The following is a 20,003-nucleotide window of genomic DNA, read 5'->3' as shown; positions in this document are numbered from 1 at the left end:
ACTGGCTCCTAATTCTGTCAGATAGGTAAAGCTGTCAGCTTTTCAGGCATCTTCCTATCAACTTTTTCAAAGTCCAGCCATCTCTGCATAAAGTACCTTTATTTCACCTTGCCAGTAATTTAATCCTTGAAGTGTTTCTGAACGTCCCCCCTCCATTTTTTTTAAAAGTCCAGATTGCTAATTCAGAGCATACCACTGAAATAACTCTTTGAGCTATTTTAAGCACAGTCCCTTGGCCCACCACCACAAAATGCCCCAAATTTTTAATTTTTAAAATTAACAGGTGTATATGTGTGTGTGTACATTTGTGTGTGTATTTCTCTGCTTTGACACTGTCCCATTTGGCTGTAGCAGAGGAAGATGGGAACAGGCAAGGCTGACCCTCATGTAGATAGTGTTTTAACCAACAGCATTTCCTCTTTCCCCATGCCTATAATGAAATACATATTTCTATCACATTTATTACTCTTTTAGCTGGGTTCTCTCATTTCTTTAGTGCTTTAGTTGCAAATAGGTTCCACTTTGGTTAAGTCAGTGGCGTAGCGTGGGTTGTCAGCACCCGGGGCAAGCACCCGGCCGCTGCACTGTCCCTCCCCCAGATAGTCCCTCGCTCTCTCTCCGCACCGCACCGCACGCCTGGCACACACACCCCTCCACAGTGGGCGGCAGCCCGGTGGCTCGGATCGGATTCGCACAGCCAGCACTGCAGTGAGAGAGAGTGAGTGAGCCAGGCAGGGGCAGAGAGCTGCGAGTGCGAGCGCGCCCCCCCAGATGTTGCGCCCGGTATGGCCGCCCCCCCTGCACCCCCCACGCTACGCCACTGGGTTAAGTATCTGCTAGCAGTGAGGTATAGCAGTATGAAACAAGAAACCATTGCAGCACCAAACCCAAGCAAAAGGATTAGCATTTTTTTAAAAAAAAAAACCCCTCTAATTTTGGTTCTCTCTCAAAGGCTCAGTAGCTGACTTATGTTCTTGCTTTCTCCCTTCAGTTTGCATCTGATCTTGAGCAGATGCTGCCTCCGCTGGAAAAGTCACCCCAGTTGCCACCAGGCTTGTGTGGGTCAGAGACAACTGAAAGTGGGGGTATTACTATCAAGTCAGAGATCCTGAGCCCCTCCCTTCAGCCCAGCACTGCTGCAAGAACTCCTACTGGGATGAGCTGTATGTACTTCTGAGTCTTTTAAAATATATTCTTACTAGTGTTTCCTGTGGTTGACAAATTGTATTCCAGCACTGCATGTGCTTAAGATGTTTAGATGTTGATTAAAAATAAGACTGAAGTTTTCTCTAAATCCAATAATCATCTCTGTTCTGTTGTTAAAATCAAATTTGTTTTGATAATGTTTAAGATGAACCATCTGTTTTTCCATGGGATTTCCAAGTTGCTTTTCAAGACAATAAGGCTGATTTCTTGAGGTATGGTGTATTTGGGAAGTATTAAGCACTGACTAAAACTCAGGTCATATTAAGTTGTTGAAACAGCTATAATTCATTTAAAGATGTATTATAATAATGGAGAATCAACCATTTATTTATATGTAATGTGGATAGTTTGAGTAGAAAGATCAATGCAGCTATGTAATCTTAAGTTTGTTGTTCTTTTATGGGTACTGTTTTGCTGGAAGCAACATATTCCATCACTCAGCAATTCTTCTTCATCCTCAATCCTGTTGTAGAATTATCAGGAGAAAATGAATTGCTTGTTATGAAGCCCTTATATTCCACAGAAAAATCAGCTCATGCAACCAAAATTCAGGTCAACATGTGCTAAGATGGCACATATCAAAGTGCTTAATCCATATTTTTGCCCACTATGACGTAGTCCATTAATTCTCATGCAGTGTGTGCCATGACACTGCTTAGCCTGTATTTGGCATTTTTAAGCTTCTATCTCTTTAATTCTCAGCCACCTAATCTCTCAAAACTTTCTAAATAGTTTCTCTTCTTCAAGACCCCAATTGTGGAAGGTTCAGGAACAAATATTTCCATTATCCATAATTGGTTTACAGAATTCTCGGTATTATTTTCCTTTGTTTTATATGTACATATTTTTGTATGGTTCTTATTTCTGTAGACTCAAGGCAATTAGCAGCCAAATCATAAATATATAAATACTCAGAAAACTGCCAATTAATAAGATTTAAAAACCTTAACTAATGGTGGCCCTCACATCATTAAAATCCAAATGCTCTGGAGAGAAGGAGATGATTAAATTAATGAACAGTTTTCAGAACTCTGACAATTTATTTGTGTTGTTAGGTCATCATGGCTGTTTGGAACTTCAGTGTTCAGAGACAGCTTATTAATATCATTAGCTGTGGAATTATTATGCTCGTATTATGCTTGTATCTTCTTCATCACTGAGGACAACAAGGCTCCTTTTTATTTTTTTGACAACTAGCATAACAAGCTATGGGTCTGCCTGGGACACTCACCATCCTAGTGTTGAACTGAGCCCATGTAGTGCTTGTTGGCTTTAGGATAAAGACTGCTGGCCTTCCAGTTATAAGGCAGATACATTATTTAAAACCTGTTTAATATAGCAGTAAAAGGAATTGGATTCGAAGCTGGGAAACTGTGTGTTATAATCCTGTCTTAGGCATGGAAGCCAGCTGAGTGATTTTAGACCAATTATTCCATCTGTGTCATAGGAAGAAGGCAGTGGTAAAACACTTCCGAAAGTGTTGCCAAGAAAGCTGCATTGACTTATCCATGTAGTTGCCATAACTCACATCTGACCCAAAGGACTCAAATAAAATAAAATGTCTTAGTAAGTGTATGAAGCTTTTGGACATGCAGTATATTACTAGGCTGTTTTGCTAGTTGGCCAGCTAGCTTTTAATAATCATGTATGCTCTTTAAAATGGAGAGAGCACAAGAGGGCAGCAAAAAATAAATTTGGTAATGCTAAATTGCTTGATGACCTAGAAGTGATCCTTACTTTGCCATTAGCAATGAGGGAAATGTTGAAAGCCTGTATTGAGCAAAATCCTGGCTGGGTGACTTCTTTGTGTCCAATTTTACAGTGCCTTATAACTAAACCAGTAAAATATTTTAAAAAGCCTGTCACAAGAAGTAACTGCTGGATTTCATACCTATTGAGATACACTAGCACTGGGCTTGTTGCTAGCTGTAGAAAGAAAAGGGAGAATACTGCATTAGGAGAACAGGGCTTCCAAGTAAGTTTTATGAACCATAGTGCTCAGGCACAAGGCACATGTCAAAGAGCAGTTATTGCTTTCCCGTAATTGCAGAAAATACAAGGTGATTTGAAAAAGCTGTTCATCGCTTGGTTGTCTTAGCTAACCATTTCTGCTGTCATTTCTTTGCCAGTTTTGTGATGCAACTATAGTAACATGTAGCTCACTCAAGCCTGTTAACCTGCGCACTGTGGGTTGTACTCCACAAGAAGCTTTGAAAAACCCAACTTTTAAAAACTAATTAAGAATCTACAACAGTTTTTATAATAGGATTCATTCATTTTGAGAGAGAAAGGTTTTTTTGCTAGATAATTAAGATGATACAAGTCCCAGAGAATTAGTATTACAAGGTGGAATGTAATAAGTATTGTTGTTCTTCTTATTAACATTATCCTTGTTATTTGTAGGAAGCATGCAAACCTTTGGGTTAACAGATATTTTCTACCTGATAGAATCATCCTGTATTATTTATAAGTTTGCAAATGCTTTGTAAATAGAGAATTATCTGTTTAGTTTTTTGAATTCCAAGAACATAATTGCCAACGTGATTATAGGATTGAAGGTTGAAACATTTTTTCTGCAGTTAGAGCTAGATAAGAAAATCACGGAACCCAGTTAAACCTCTGATAAATTTTGCAACATTTTGAAAATGAAATTTGGATTTACGTATTTCATGCATGTTTTATAAAGTACAATTGGAGGGCTTTCTTAGCAATTGAGGGTAGGTAACTTTTAGTAATCAAATTTTAACATTAACATTATCCAGTATTAATTTTTCACAATCTCTTTTCTGAAATACCTAAATAATATTTGAAAATGTAAAAAAAAAAGCTGAGGGAAAGAATTCACATTTTTGCTGTTAGAATATTCCTTCCAACTAGTTTCAGCTTGCAGTTTAAATCTATCCCTGGGTTATTATATTGAATACTGATAATATTATGAGGTTTGATTAAATGTGCAAAGGAATTTTTATTAATTGTTGAGTGGGAAAGAGAGCCCTCTGGTGGTTTGTATAGGAATTCCAGACAGTACAAGAAGAAGCTTTTGACAGTATGGTCATTTTCAGAAGCTATGCAATTTTGCACTGTGGATTTTAAAGCTTTTTTATTAACATTTTTCTTTATGTGGAAAAAAATTAGGTAAGGTCAAGAGAAGGAGAACATTTGAGCCATATGTGTGGCTCTAATGCCAGCTTATACAACCTTGACCTTCTCTATCTAATATCACTGCTAGTATCTTTCGTTGACCAAAAGCAGGGAAGATTAAAGCAATTTTGTGCTACTCTCTGAACTGAACTTTTCTGTTCTAGCTGTTAATGGTGGGCAGGGAATGCAAACCGGACGGTCCCCATTTGAATTCTGTGATCCAATGGAGCCAGTTCAGCTACGGACAGCACCTTTCCCTGCAACAAATGGCAGCAGCCCTCATCATGGCTTGCCATCAGAACAAGGCAGGGGGGCAGTACCTGGCCCAAGTCCCTTTCAACCGGATACTGGTATGTGCTTTTGCTATGACGAATGTAAACCTCTATTTAAAAGGTCTATCTGTATAAAAACGAATTCCTTTTTGTGATAGCTCTTTCAGTAGATCGACCTATAGAATAATTACTTAGCCTGTCATGCAGTAAAACCTGTGACTACATGAGGCTTTGGGCTTCTACTTTATTATTACTAATATTTGTTAAACCTGTATCCTAACTTTCCTCCAGGAGAGCAAGAGCATTCATAGTACTTTTTCCTTCCTGGTGTAATTTGAGCTGAGAGATAGTGATTTGCCCAAAATTGCTCAACTTCTATGGTTGTGAATAGATTTGATCCAAGACTTTCCCAGTCTTTGTTCAGTAGCTTAATCATTAGACCATATTGTCCCTCTGTGTCCAAATGCAATGCCTGGTCATGCTTTCTTGGGCTGATTACCTGAATGGTTAGGAGAAGGAATTTGTTTTGCATATTGAAGTACAAATGTAATTATCACATGCTTAGCCTACTCAGAAACATTAGTTCTGCTCAGTTGATCTTTCACCTGAAGTAAAGACACAAGTATGAAGAATAGGAATCTTAACAGTCAGTAGAGAAAGTGTCTTCACTGCAGAATCTAGAAGTGTCTTATCCTATCAGCATCGAAGCTCAACACCAAAAGATCTGTATTGCAGCATTATAGAATATTGAGGAGAAAAATTTGAGCATTCATCTTAAAACCCCTCCTTCTGCTTTTGTGAAATACTGCCATATCCTGGAGTCTCTCACAGATACTGGTCTCCCATTTTCAACTTATGAAGTTAAGATCCTTCTATTGAGCTCCTGTAGGTTGAAGTACAATATTCATGGATCTGCTACATGAGGAAAATGTATCAAGCATTTCAAGATGTACAGTAACACACAGTTTCTGGCAAATGCTCTAAGAAATCCAAGATACTCACAAAAAAACCTCCCAAAGTTTCCATAGTACCAGTGAAGGAGACTATTTGTAGCTCAGGGTTGAAATGAGGGGTCCTTGGTGCCCTCTCAGCTTGCTTTGTTTTCTGGTAGGCATTTCCTTACCCTAACTAGGTAACATCATCAGTGCTAGTAAGGAGTGCTCTTTGCTGTCAGTTTATATTCTGGTGTCTTGCCTGTCTGTGTGGGTGTGGATGGTCTTAGGGATTCTTTGGTTGGGCTGTTTACTAATGGCTCTTTGGCAGTTGGGGTATTGCTTACTTGATTGTTGGCCTGAAGTTGATAAACTGACAGCAAATCCCACTCCTTACTAACACTGATTATATTACCTAGTTAGGGTAACGAAACATCTGCAAGAAAACAAGCAAGCACAGAGAGCACCAAGGACCCCTAGTTTCCATAGTCTTCAAATTCCCCAAATCCTATGAAACATTTGCAGTGTCAGATCGTGTGCAAGAAATCGTCCTCATGCCTTAATTTTATCTATAGTTTTGATGTTATATTTCATATATGCAACTTTTTTCTAATGAGCAAGTAAGATAATTCCTATTACATGGAATATTAGGGTAATATTTGTGATCAGCTGTGTGCCATGAAATACATGCAAATTTCAGTAAAAAAGGGAGGGCGTGTCTTGTTTATAGGCAGAGAACTGATTGGCAGAGGGAACATGGCCATCAATGATACAGTTTGATTGTATTTGAATGAATGTTCTGGAAGGACTGTGATTTGATCTGTTGCCCTCTCGGATCTGTTGCTAGCTGCATTTCTAGTATGGATGGTCAGCTCCCTTGGCTTCCCCATCTGGAGCAATACTTTCCTCAGACATAATCAGCCATGCCACGCTTGTTGCCAGCAATTTCTTTATTTTCCAGTTGCCAAGCAACCCTTAAGAATACTTCACCGCTGCTGCACAGCTAGTTCAAGAATGAAATAAACTCTTCCAGGTTGAATTTTCTCTCTAATCTGTGACTGTGTTTAGTCACAGGCCTTGCACTACAGGCCATGCTGACCTGGTGCCCTTCTAATATGTTGCACAACAATTTCTATCATCCAGGACAGGGTGGCAATTTAAGTTCAATGCACCTGGAGCATTCTAGCCTGGGAAAAATGGAGATGTATTTTAGCTTAAGGACTATGCTTGTTTATTGTGAAGCTACAGCAAATAGCCCTCAATGCTGTCATGGCCATGTTAGTCTAGAGCAGACATGTCAAACTTGCAACATCACGTGACGTCGCACGACGTATCTGAGCTTTTTTGCCATTGCAATGGGGTGGGCGTGGTTTCTTCATGACGCGTGCGGCCTGCGGGCCGGCAGTTTGACACCCCTGGTCTAGAGTTTCACTGGTCTAGACAGCCGCTGGAACTCTCAGGACCAACCAGATGAATACACCTGGACTTCATTCTGCTCCATATTTTCAACTTACAGTGAGCTTGGCTGAAAACACATGGGAATAAAAGTTTAATTAAATAATGATCTGAATAGCCTCATTGCCCTCATCTTTAGACATGTGTATTTTAGATATGCATATCTTTTAAGTGTGTATTTTGAAAGTCTTCAATTTAAAGGTGTTTTTTTTAAAAAAGTTGCTGCTTCCTACCTCATGTCCTAAAGCTGTTATTTTATTCCTTCAGCACCCATTTTCCTACTTGGAAGATCCAGGAGATGTTTGCCAGAGTTGCAAAAGTATTTATTTTCACAATAGTAACTTTAGACGGCTTTTCAGGCTGTCATGTAACCACAAAGGAGGTTGGACTTTGCAAGCCCAGTGAACTGACTGAGGGTGCTACAGGTGCATTATTAATCATCATGCACCTCTGGCTTTTGAGTACTACATCTGACAGCTTTTACCACTGTGAAAATGGTTCCAGTCAGTCCTTTCCTTATAATTTAGGGGAGGGATCCTCCTGATCCTAACTTTCACTGTCACTGTGACCTCTTAATGCGCCACCATTATGTGTACCAAGTATTTTCAGGTATAAGGCATCTTTGAATTTCATAGAGGGTTGCTGTCTGAGGATACCCATAGAGCACTGTGAAGGGCCCCAATGGAGGATACATCAAGAACTGATAGCCACCGTGTTGCAAGGAATCCCAGGGACCATTTTCCTTGCTGTGAGCCAGACCATATAGGGCCAAGAATGTCTCGTGGTTCTCATGGCATATCCCAACCCGTAGAACTACCATCTTCCCGTTACAGAAACTATGAACTGTTACTGAGCAGTACTGCTACTCAGGCAGATAATTGTTTGAATGTTGCTTAGAATAGTGGATTGCCTCCTTACTGGTCTGCATCAAATAGTCTTATACAATAGAACATTTGTATATCTTAATCCAGTTTAACCTATGAGTAAGCTCCAGCCTAGGTGCACTCACCTCCTTTTGTCCCATTTTATATCCTGATCAAACTAGTGTGTTCTTCTTGTTCCTTAAATGACAAATACTTTTGTCTCCCAGGATTGCCTGAACTGGAATTGGGAGTTACTGAGCATCAATTTGGGCAGCCAGCCATGGGAGAGCAGATCCAGTGGGCAGATAATTCCATAGCTTCCATCAACAGAGGACCTATGACTAAACCAGATGAGTAAGTATAGGGATGTTTTTCCTTGATCATTGGATATCCCAGACAGTCACATGAGAAGTTTAAAAGTCATCTAAAGATTTTTTTCCCCCATTTGTGGTATTGATATGGAGAGCAGTCCCAAATGCTTATGTCTGTGCATGTACACGCAGAGACATACATATATACATTCCTTGTGCATTTTTTAATCAAGAAACAGTAGGAACCATAAAGCTGCATTTATTTTTCACTTCTGTTCAGTGAAAAAGAAATGAAAGAATATGGATTAAGTAAGTGTGTCTTCACTGGGGAAAACTCTGGATTCATAGGGATGATGAGGCTGTATTTCATACAAATGTGAAGTCTTGACATTCATCTCACTATCTCTCCGGTTGCATACAGCAAGAGACTCCCTCATTTTCCTTTGATTAAGAGAGCAGCCCTTCAAAAGATCTTCTTGTGTAAGATAGCAACTTCTTTTAAGATGTTGTCTTTCGTTCTTCATTAGGCATTTCTTTCTGGTCAAAGTCCAGCCAGGGAAAAGATTGCGCCTTAGACAACACGGTTCCTTTGTCAAGTCTGAAAAGATGCTGTCTCAAGGTGCCAGCCCTTAGGTATTTCTGATGGTTCATCCAAGGAAGTTAAGAATCTCAGAATTAAATCTCAAGTTCAGAAAATCTCAGCACCTTACTTTACTTGGATTCTTCTGCATAGCCTCCTAACTGAAGCAAAAATGTATCCGGTCACTGTTTTTTATTCCATGTCCTCATGAGATTGCCTTTGTCTCATCTTCAGCCTACAGCTGAGGCAGCTTAAAACTTGTCTTGAGCTACTGCAATTTTTAAAATAGAGTTTTCCTTCTTTTCCTGGCAATACTTTTTTTTTGCCATGATCACATGTTTCATTGACAATGTGGTTGATTATACAGTCAGGAATTAGTTTCTCCCAGCTTCTACAGGTCACTTTAGGCCTGCAGGCATGCCCTCTCTTCTCAATCGTTCAGGAACACCCTTCAGTAATTCATTTGGTAGCAGAAGAGACTAAACACCTGACCTCAGTAGGGACATCTGCCTTCTTAATAGCTGAAGACCATTTTCTGAAACAGTTGTCAGGTTTTATTAGGTCTTATGTGGACTCCTTACAGAAACAGGTTCAGTGCTTATTATTTGAAGAAGTGCTAAATCTATTTTTTTTTTGTAAGCATGGGTTTAGCATCCTTTGGAAAGGAAGTGCCCTTTGGGAAGAGAAATGAAGTGACATGAATTCACGAATCACTTTCTTTAACTTGTCCCACACTAAAGCACTAAGGCTAGCACCCACACCAGCCTCATTTTTGAGACAGCATAACAGTTGGTAATGAGGTAATTTTTCTCCGAGTTCCTGGGCTAAAGGATAGCTGTTTAATATAGTTGTAAGACTTTTCAGTTAAGATATAGTCATTCAACTCTTTAACACTACACCATCTAGTGCAGGGGTCCTCAACAGGCTGAGGAATTCTGAGAGTTGAAGTCCACAAGTCTTAAAGTTGCCAAGGTTGAGGACCCCTTATCTAGTGACATAAAATTTATTTATTTATTTATTTTAATCCCATTTATATCCCGCCCTTCTCCAAAGACTCAGGGCGGCTTACAATTTAAACACAAACCAATAGCCTTCATTCTATGTATATGCCTGCTTATTAGGGCTTTTGGGCCCCCCCCAAGCGGCATTATTACAAAGTCATCTTATTGCCCCCAACAATCTGGGTCCTCATTTTACCTACCTCGGAAGGATGGAAGAATCCCTAAAAGACTGCTTCCATAAAATAATAATTAATTTGGGATGTGGCACTGGGAAATGATGAGGTGTATTTTTGTCTAATTGCTACTGTCCATACTCCAACCTCTTCCTTATTATCCCCTCTCTTCCAATAACCTTGAGTGATGTCCTTATTTAAAATAAAGCACTCAGCCGTTTTTATAAGTCTAACGGGAAATTCTCTGGAAGCAAACGTAAGTCTTGGCAGAATGTTAGTTTAGGCAATAATCCTAGGAGAGGACAGAAATCTCTCTTGCTACAACTCTTTGCCTCCAGCTGTCCTGTCTCATTTCCCTAAATGCATGCAACATGCTATTTTAGAATGGGCGCGGAGTTGCCGCCTGCCAGGAAGAACCCAAATGCATGAGCGCTGAGTGAAAGAGGATTCAGTTACAGGTTCTTGGCCTCCTGCCCCAGTTTTCCATTGGATAAATTGCCTCATAGCCAAAGTGGAACTTGAAGCATGAGGCTTTCCTCATCCTATTTGTCATTAATGAATCCTTCCTTCCTTCCTTCCTTCCTTCCTTCCTTCCTTCCTTCCTTCCTTCCTTCCTTCCTTCCTTCCTTCCTTGATTGCTCCTTATTGCAAAAGAGATGCTGAACAGGATCAGGGCAGGTTTCTGTCTTCTATCAAGATCTCCTGCAAGGTGTCATTCAGAGGATTTTAGGGATCTAACTGAAGAAGTGGAATTCTTTCTTTCTCTTTTTTTAGTGGGGGAGAGGGGGAGGGGAGGTTGTGTAACTGGGGAGGGTGGGGGAAATGAAGCATCCTGTTCCTCTTGTAACAAATCCAGTGTTTGATTTCTTTACCACTTACTTTCATTAGCCTTCTTCTGCTGTCTTTAATTTCTTACGTTAATTAGATTTTGAGCCCTTTTAAGAGTACAAATGGAAGATTGAAATGCCCGTTTTGTTCTGAGCCAATAAGAAAGAGTGGTCTATAAAATATAAATGAATAGTTAGCTTGAATAGCTCAGTAGCCTCAGGGTAAGGGAAACTTCATTATACAGTCAGACATTCTCCACTGTGTGTGTCTTGACTTTGTTGTTCAAATAGTCTGCAATTGTTTGCTCTTTGAGCCTGTTTCTGGCAATGACATATTGAAGTCTTTGTTGTGTAAGTGCTCCTGCAAAGAGTGTATAATGGGCTGCTGAACTAAAATCTCTTCTACCTACCCAACACTTCTGGATACAGTACACACTTTTTTAAAAAAAAGATCTAAAACTGCATATACAAGTTTCACACAAAACTAAGATTCTGGGATTGCTGGCTGACATAATCTAACTTCATAAATCTGTAGTTTTATTTTTGTGATGAGTCTTTCTGACAACTTCCAGGTCATTAGGAAAATCAGAGGGATATGATGGTGTGAAGATGACTGAATGGAAATTTTGTATCTTCTTGTATTAAACCCCTAAATAAATATCCATTACATGAAAATACAGCTTTCCTGAATCACAGCAAAGTTCCACTTAATCCAGTATTGAAAGATGCAGCCAGAGGCTAATAGGAATCCCACAAGTGGGGCACAAACTTCCTATTCATTGTTTGCTTCTCCCATAACTTGTATTTTAAAATTAACAACCTTTCTAAATAGATATTCCAGTGGAATTAGTTGTTGCATGAATAGTCTTCTACCTCTCCTTAGGTAGTTCAAGATACGTAGAACCATCCTTGTTTTATCCTCACAACAACTTCCATGAGAAGAATTAGGCTTAGAGATAATGATTGGCACAAATCACCCAGGTGGGTTTTACAATCACATGGGGATTTGTATTCAGGTCTCCCCAATTCCAATCCATCTCTGTATTGTCGCCTGCTTGCACATGGCAACTCAAGGCGGCTTACACGGGTATGCCCATATGAAAGTGCAGTGTTTTTGTCATGTCCCAAGTCAGATATCCAAAGAGATTTGAAAGCTTTCATGTCTTTGTTGACATTCTTACAGCCAGTGCATCACTTCTCAGCTGGATGAGCTCTTATGCCCTCCCACCACCCCAGAAGGAAGAAATGATGAAAAAGCCCTTTTGGAACAACTGGTGTCCTTCCTGAGTGGCAAAGATGAAAATGAATTGGCAGAACTGGATCGAGCTCTTGGCATTGACAAACTGGTCCAGGTAGTGAGCTGCTCAATCTACTTCTATATTTTAAGGCCTGATCTTATGTAACATATAAGCGTTTTTTTCCAGAATTGGGAGTGTTTGAAGGGCTGGAATGGAGAATTGTAGTAGAAAGAGTGCAATGATAAATGTGAGCACACACTTAAAAAACAGAATAAAATACCTCTATAATATATGTTCTTTTATGTTGAGGAACATTGCCTATCAAAAGCTCCTTTAAGATTTTTTTTAACTTATCCTTTCTTTCTTATTGTTTATTTTAAATACTTATTTTTAACCCCATTAAAAAGCCTGGCATTGTCTACGGTTAAAAAAAAGGCATTCCCTTCAAGGCATTCAATTATTAAAACAACAAAAATTTACATCAAGTGAATAGTGTAGAAAAACAAAATAAATTTGATGGGATGAACATTAAAACAGTAACAGAGGAACAGAAAATTAAAAAAACACAGCATTTAACCTGTCTTTAAAAATCTGAGAGGTTAAAATAAAACTTCATCTAGTTTGAAAAGAGACCCAATAAAAATCCCACCGGGCTGTCTCATTGGAAGAAGACATTCCACAGGGGAGATGGGCTTCCATTGAAAAGCCACTGCCCCTTTGCTCACTGCACTGGAGCAGAGGTGTACTGGGACCAAGCCTCCAAATATGTCTTCAGAACATAGGCAGGAATACATAGAAATACGAGTTTGTTTGGGTATTGCGAATCCTCGCTGGGAAAGGCTTTACAGGTTAAATTCAACACCTTGAATTGGGATCAGAAACAAATTTTGCAGCCAATGAAAATCATATTCCTTCTTTCTGATGGTTTTCTATCGCAGAATGCTGATTCTCTGAAAGTAAAAAGTGAAATGTTTTAACCTGGGTAGCTGTTACATTGAAGTGCCTTCCATAGGTGAAGCACCAACATGGTAGCATTGTCTAAAACCTAATTGCTGATCAGAATGCTCCTGGGAAAGAAAAAAGCATTACATCTGATATAAATTCATGGCCTTGGTGCATGAAGTATTGCAATTACGGGAGCTAGTCCTTGATTTATGTCCAGTCTCTTAGCAACTGTTTGAAGTTACAACAGAACCCTGAAAAAGTACCTACAACCTGGATGTAAACCCTTCCTCTCAATGGTCACATGCTTGGCAGCTGACCCACATGTGTGGCCATTTACGGCAGCGCCTCAAAATCACATGACCACGATTTAGGGCATTTTTGTTGAAAATCAGCATGTACTTCCAATTTTCAAGAAAAATGCCCCATAGCAAACAAGAAATTCATTTAATCACCATGACATTTGCTTAATGATTATGGCATTCTCTTTACAACTGCCATTTATGTTTAATGACTGCTGCATGAAAAGGTCATAAAACTGGGTTCATTGTGTGATGACCTGTTTACAGTTGTTACAACTTATAAGCATAATTGGCAGGGTTCGTTACATTCATAAGTCGAGGACTACCTGTAGTCTAGAAAGATCATGTGTTTTGACAATTTATAGCAATCCAGTTATAAATTCCAAAGGCAGTCGTATTTAGGTCCAAAATTTGTCTATGGTCATGTACAACATTACAAACTAATATCTGTATTTTTGTGCTGGTTGGAACCTCTGTGTAATATATTTTTAAAAATAACCTGTCTTCTAATCCTTCACTTGGCTCCACTTCAGGCCTAATGGCAGTGATCATCTTTGCTATGTATGCTTGTTTGTTATTGTTTTATTTATCTGGGGTTTTATTTTGTTGCTTGTAAAATAAAGTTATCCAACATTTGCATATTCATTCATAATCACTAAGAGTGTAAACTATTTGGGATTGTAGCTGCTAGGGAAGATTAAATCTCCATCTTAAAGGGAACTGGAGTAAAAGAAGAAAAAGGTAAAACAGTTATTGGTGACATGGAGTGTGTGGAGAGTACAGTAATAAACAATTCTCTTGTTCTTGGTAGCAGACTGCAAGAGAAAAAAAGATAGTCGCATTTATCTATGTATCAAGACATAGCATTACGTTGTTATAAGCTGCCTAGAGTAGCCTATGGCAAGATAGGCAGCAAATAAATTTAACAAATATTGATCATACATTTGCATCATGATATGTAAAACTAATTTAGCATACCAATTCTCAATTTCAAGAATGGCAGGAAAATTTGGTGTGATCGATTTAGAATTGCCTTTCTTATAAATTAATTTCAAATATTCTCCCCAATATTGTGATATTTTCAATTAGCTATACTGACATAGATCATACAAGACTTGAATACGTTTATGAAGAATCTTAAAAGTTCAGCATGTCATTTTTTTTTCTTGCATTATGCCTTTCCAGAAGGAATAAGGCATGAAAGTGTATTTCATTACATCCCAACTCCCAACTGATTTGGCTTTTTTTAAAAAAAAATCTATTACAATAGAGCAAGGCTTTTCAACCAGTGGTACAAGTACCACCTGTGGTACATTGGCACCTGGCAGGTGGTACGTGACCATCCTAGAAAAGAGATAGTGGGGGAGGGGAATGAGCTGAACCGGTGGCAGCACCACACAAGCCTGAACGAGAGATGGCTGGAGCTGCAGGGCTGTCAGGGCTCAGCGGAAGTGCCAGGATCAGCGCCAGGCTCCAGCTGGAACTCGGTGCTGATCCTGGCACTTCTGAGCCCAGAAGAAGTGCCGATCAGCTGGAATGTTGCAGCATCTCCAGGGTCTTGTGATTTCCATTCAGATGCTTGGCAACTGATTCATATTTATGACGGTCACAGTGTCCCAGGTCATGTGAAGTGACCAAAACCTGCTGCAACCACCCAGCAGACAGGAGGAATAAAAACCAAACACCCCCCCCCCGCCGCTGCCAATCCTCAACAGAAATGCTCATAACAATAAAAACCTCGGACAGGAGGAAGAGCGCCGCCGGGCGGGCAGGCAGGTGTCTTGTTCAGCTGTGGCTTGGGGGGGCACTTTTTACAGTGCCGTTGTAACTTCAAACAGTCACTAAGCAAACTGTTGTAAGTCGAGGACTACCTGTACTTCATCACATTTTCCCGTTTTGGGGGTTATGAAGTTTTTGACACCTTGCTAGGCGACTGGTGGTACTCAATGTTGCCATATCCTAAAAGTGGTACAATGGGTGAAAAGGTTGAAAAGCCATGCAATAGAGATTATAACCTCTCTCAGCCATGATCCCAAACCCTGTATAATTGGCAATGATTATGAATAGATATGCATGTGCTGGGGAGGATGAATTCACAGTCAACAAAATAAATTAATACATAGGAAAGCCAATCTCACGGCTTCCTAACTCACCTATTAGCTATTCTATGCTTTGTTGTTGTTGGTATTCAGTCACTAAGTCATGTCCAACTCTTTGTGACCCCCATGGACCATAGAACTTGTCCTTCACTGTCTCCCGTGGTTTGTCCAAATTCATGTACATTGTGTTGATGACACTTATCTGTTCATCTCATCCTCTGCTGTCCCCTTCTCCTTTTGCCTTCAATCTTTTCCAATATCAGGGTCTTTTCCAATGAATTCTACACTGGATAAAATGTAAGAAATTGCATTTTTTTAAAAAATCAGTGTCCTCTAAACATTTGAGCAATCTGTGGAATGTTTGGGCTCTGCTTAAAGGGATTTGTCTTCTTTCCCTGTTTTCTTTGTGGCGGAGAAGAAGCGCTATAAACTATTTCACATACCTAAAATATTTAATTGTTTAATTATTAGGGTGTTGTTGTATTCCTGAATTTGCTTTTAATACAAAGCTAATGTCCCAGCAATGTATTTGGAATTCTGCTGAAACTCAGAAATTTCACCTCATTTCTTAAACAGGGAGGGGGCCTAGAAGCACTGACAGAGAGGTTCCAGCCACAGCAAGTAACACCACCACCAACTCTTGTGATGGACCAGAAACCTGGCATGTACCCTCACCCTTATCCCTCGGCTTCCCCCACTGCCAACCTTGCTGGGCCTTTCCCAGGCATCATGAGGCAGAAACAATCCTTTGGACCTATGTCAGTCCAGGTCCCATCACCTCGTGGAGCTTTCCCTGCTGTGGGGATGCAGCCGCGACAGGCGCTCAATAGGCCTCCAACAGCTCCAAATCAGTTGCGACTGCAGTTACAACAGCGTCTACAAGGGCAACAGCAGGTGAGTCCAATCTCAGCTTGTCTGGTTATTGCCCATAGTGTGCTGGCCAAGCTGAAGTAATTGCCTATCTCTTGATAGCCCTCCTTCTCCTTTTCAATCAAAGAATGTTGTTATTAGCTGCGAAGTCATGTCTGACCCATCGCGACCCTATGGACAACATTCCTCCAGGCCTTCCTGTCCTCTACCATCTTCCGGAGTCCATTTAAGCTCACGCCTACTGCTTCAGTGACTCCATCCAGCCACCTCATTCTCTGTTGTCCCTTTCTTCTGTTGCCCTCAATCTTTCCCAGCATTAGGCTCTTCTCCAGTGAGTCCTTCCTTCTCATTAGGTGGCCAAAGTATTTGAGTTTTAGCTTCAGGATCTGGCCTTCTAAAGAGCAGTCAGGGTTGATCTCCTCTAGGACTCTAATGGCAGAAAGTGAAGAAGAACTAAAGAGCCTCTTGTTGTGGGTGAAGAAGGAGAGTGCAAAACCTGGGTTGAAACTTAACATTAAAAAAACCAAGATCATGGCATCCGGCACTCTCAATTCCTGGCAAATAGATGGGGAAGAAATGGAGGTAGTGACAGATTTTATTTTCCTGGGCTCCAAGATCACTGCAGATGGGGACTGTAGCCAAGAAATTAAAAGACGCTTGCTCCTTAGGAGGAAAGCCATGGCAAATCTAGACAGCACACTAAAAAGCAGAGACATCACCCTGTCAACAAAAGTGCGTATAGTCAAGGCTATGGTCTTCCCAGTTGCAATGTATGGCAGTGAAAGCTGGACCGTAAGAAAGGCTGAGCACCAAAGAATTGAGGCCTTTGAACTGTGGTGCTGGAGAAGACTCCTGCGAGTCCCTTGGGCTGCAAGACGATCAAAGAATACATTCATTTACTAATATGCTGCTCAGGAAATGCTTGAGCACCTATTTGGGCAAGTTTCTTATATACAGCAGTCCCTTCCTTGTGTTGGCACAGACCTATTCCTAAATTTTTTAGGAACACTTTTCCTTTCAGTCCTGGCCTTTCTTTTAGCATGTAAGTAACTAACCAACTCTTCTATCATTTATTCCAATATCTGGCATCTTTAAATTTGGTATCTCCATTTTTTAAAAAAATATCATTTTCATTGAATACATTTTTACAAGAGAAAGCAGTACAAATATTAGAAAAGAAATAAAATATGGAAGAATGGTGAATAAGCACGAAAGAAAATAGAAAAAGAAAAGATTACAAAGGAAGTGGCTTCCGATCTTTTTGACAGCAGTTTTAAATGCATTTATATTTTACTCTCCCTTTCTAAGGTGACATAATTTTTTTTCTTTCCGTAAGTTAACCTTTCTAAAAGACCTGGTATCTTTAGATACTGGATTAGAATACCAGAATGGATATCTCTTTCTTCTTCTCTCTGCAGTCTTTCTTCTCACCACTATACATGCTCTGAAGATCGGAAAATAAAATCTATGGCTATTAGACATTGCTGCCCAACAACTCTCAGATATCTAAGTTAGTGTGGGCAATAGAATGAAATGCTGGATGCTTTGGATCAATAATAGCCAAAAAGCTGTAGGTCCCCCAGTCTTGAAGGATGCAAACAGTCAGCTGACCTTGATTTATGTTGCAAGTTTTGTTGACTTAAAGAAATGGTTGAGGTATGCAGTGCAGTTTGTAGAGAGACCAAATCTTCTTTGTTTCTTTGTCTCTAGATGATACACCAAAATCGGCAGGCTATTCTAAACCAGTTTGCAGGGAATTCTCCAGGTGGTATCGGCATAAGGGCAGGCATGCAGCAGCAGATGACACCTCAGGTAAATGGTGGAAGTCTTTTGTCCAGGTTGTGTCTCTCAGCACTTGGTGCTGAAAATCATACATAACCACAATATCTATTCTCTGTGAATTTACCTAATCCATAATAAAAATCTCTATGTTCTATGGGGGAAAATGGTACTGTTTTATTTTATCTATGCACTCTGTAAGGAAACATTTCATTTTGCCTCATGTGAATCTCCAGTGATTCAGCTACATTGAATGAACCCACATTCTAGAATTATAGCAGAGGCAGGGGGGAAAAAAACCTTCTACCTTCTACACCATTATTATATCATTTAAGTCAGTGGTCCTCAGCCTTTTTGGCACCAGAGACTGGTTTCGTGGAAGACAATTTTTCCACGGACTGGATTGGGGAGGAGTGCACAACTTAGATCCCATGCATGCACAGTTTTGCTTGCCCGTTGCTAACCTCCATCTGTGTGACCCTGTTCTTAACAAACCATGGACCAGTGGCAGTCTGTGGCCAGAGGTTGGGGCCCCCTGATTGGCTCATTGCCTTGGAAGAGTGAGGAAAATACTCAGGGATGACTCACACCCTGGACGGTATCTCTTTACTCTCCTACCATGCGGTAGGAGATATAGGAGTATAGCCAGCCGTACCAACAGGCTGAAAAATAGCTTTTATCCGTGGGCTGTTAGGCTTTTAAATGGGACATAATCTTATGCAGAATTGACTTGGGAGGCCGGTGTGTGGTGTAGTTGGTTCACATGGTGTGGTAGGATGGAGGGTTTGTTGTCACTCTGTGTTGTGGGGAGAGAGCACGGGGGGAGGCTCAGCTAATCTCAATGTACACATGTTGTACTTTGACAATAAAGGTTTATTATTTATTTATTATTATTCTTTTACCAGCTAAAGAGCCCCAATACCTCATAAGGACGTTTTCCAGATTCTTGATTATTTGAGTTATTTTCTTCCACCTCTGATATTATTTTTGTAATATAGTGACCAGAATAATAAGTTAATTCAAATGTTGTTGTATTGTTTATTTGCAAATAAATAAATAAATGGATGTCACCATGATGGCTGCTCCTAAAAAGCACAATCCTAGCCTAGAGTCCTTGTTAGCAAAGTTTAGGACAAACTTCTGCAACTTGACAGTCTCATCCCACCTCTTGCGTTGGATTACAGATAGTCCTCAACTTACAACAGTTCATTTGGTGACCGTTCAAAGTTACAGCGGCACTGGAAAAAGTGACTTATGATCATTTTATCACACTTACGACTATTGCGGCATTCCCCATGATCATGTGATCAAAATTCAGATGCTTGGCAACTGGTTCATATTTATGACCGTTGCTATGTCCCCAAAGTATGTAATCCCCTTTTGCGACCTCCTGACAAGCAAAGTCAAAGGGAAAGCCAGATTCACTTAACAATTGTGTTACTAACTTAACAACTGCAGTGATTCACTTAACAACGGTGGTACGGAAGGTCTTTAAATGGGGCAAAACTCCATTAACAAATGTCTCGCTCAGCAACATAAATTTGGGGGCCAATTGTGGTCATAAGTAGAGGACTACCTGTACACTCTTGTCCCCAGTCAGCATAGCTGTTGTGGACATAGATGGAGAGCACCTGGCTAGATCAGAAACATAGATTTTCAAAACAGGCTGTATGGAGGAGAGACAGGCTTGAGAGCAATAAACTATTGGGTTATAAAAGAATGAGTGAGCATAGTGATAGAGACCAAAGGAGGTGTTCTTCTAGACAAGCAGAAGTAGGAACAGCTGATGCTTCTCCACTCCCTCTTTTTTCAAGCTAATAACAACTGCACTAAAAATCAGAAAGCTGGAATTCTTTAGATTATAACTGGAAAAAGAGAGACCCCTCCTGGGGTCAGGGATGTCAAATGACAAACCAGCAGATCATTGTTCATATTCTTTTGTCTTTACCAGAGGAGACTATGTTCCTTCTCCTTCAGTAATGAGAGGAGTTGATTAATGGCTTGGGTCTATT

The 20,003-nt window shown here is 40.1% G+C and overlaps 1 protein-coding gene across 5 annotated transcripts in view; it reads left to right on the top strand.

The window, feature by feature from the left end:
- Positions 1-20,003, top strand: part of NCOA1 (nuclear receptor coactivator 1) — a 308,570-nt gene that overhangs the window by 273,965 nt on the left and 14,602 nt on the right. For all 5 annotated transcript variants that reach the window (XM_081326952.1, XM_081326949.1, XM_081326951.1 and 2 more), the window contains 6 exons: positions 992-1,163; positions 4,512-4,697; positions 8,097-8,223; positions 11,945-12,113; positions 15,919-16,236; positions 17,923-18,024. In XM_081326952.1, coding sequence (XP_081183078.1) covers positions 992-1,163; positions 4,512-4,697; positions 8,097-8,223; positions 11,945-12,113; positions 15,919-16,236; positions 17,923-18,024 — 1,074 coding nt within the window. The remainder of the gene's footprint in view (positions 1-991; positions 1,164-4,511; positions 4,698-8,096; positions 8,224-11,944; positions 12,114-15,918; positions 16,237-17,922; positions 18,025-20,003) is intronic.

This window comes from Vipera berus (assembly GCF_964194415.1).
Source record: "Vipera berus genome assembly, chromosome: 1".
NCBI classification, from domain to species: domain Eukaryota; kingdom Metazoa; phylum Chordata; class Lepidosauria; order Squamata; family Viperidae; genus Vipera; species Vipera berus.
Note: the sequence above shows the minus strand (reverse complement) of the source record. Positions and strands in the feature narration are given on the sequence as shown.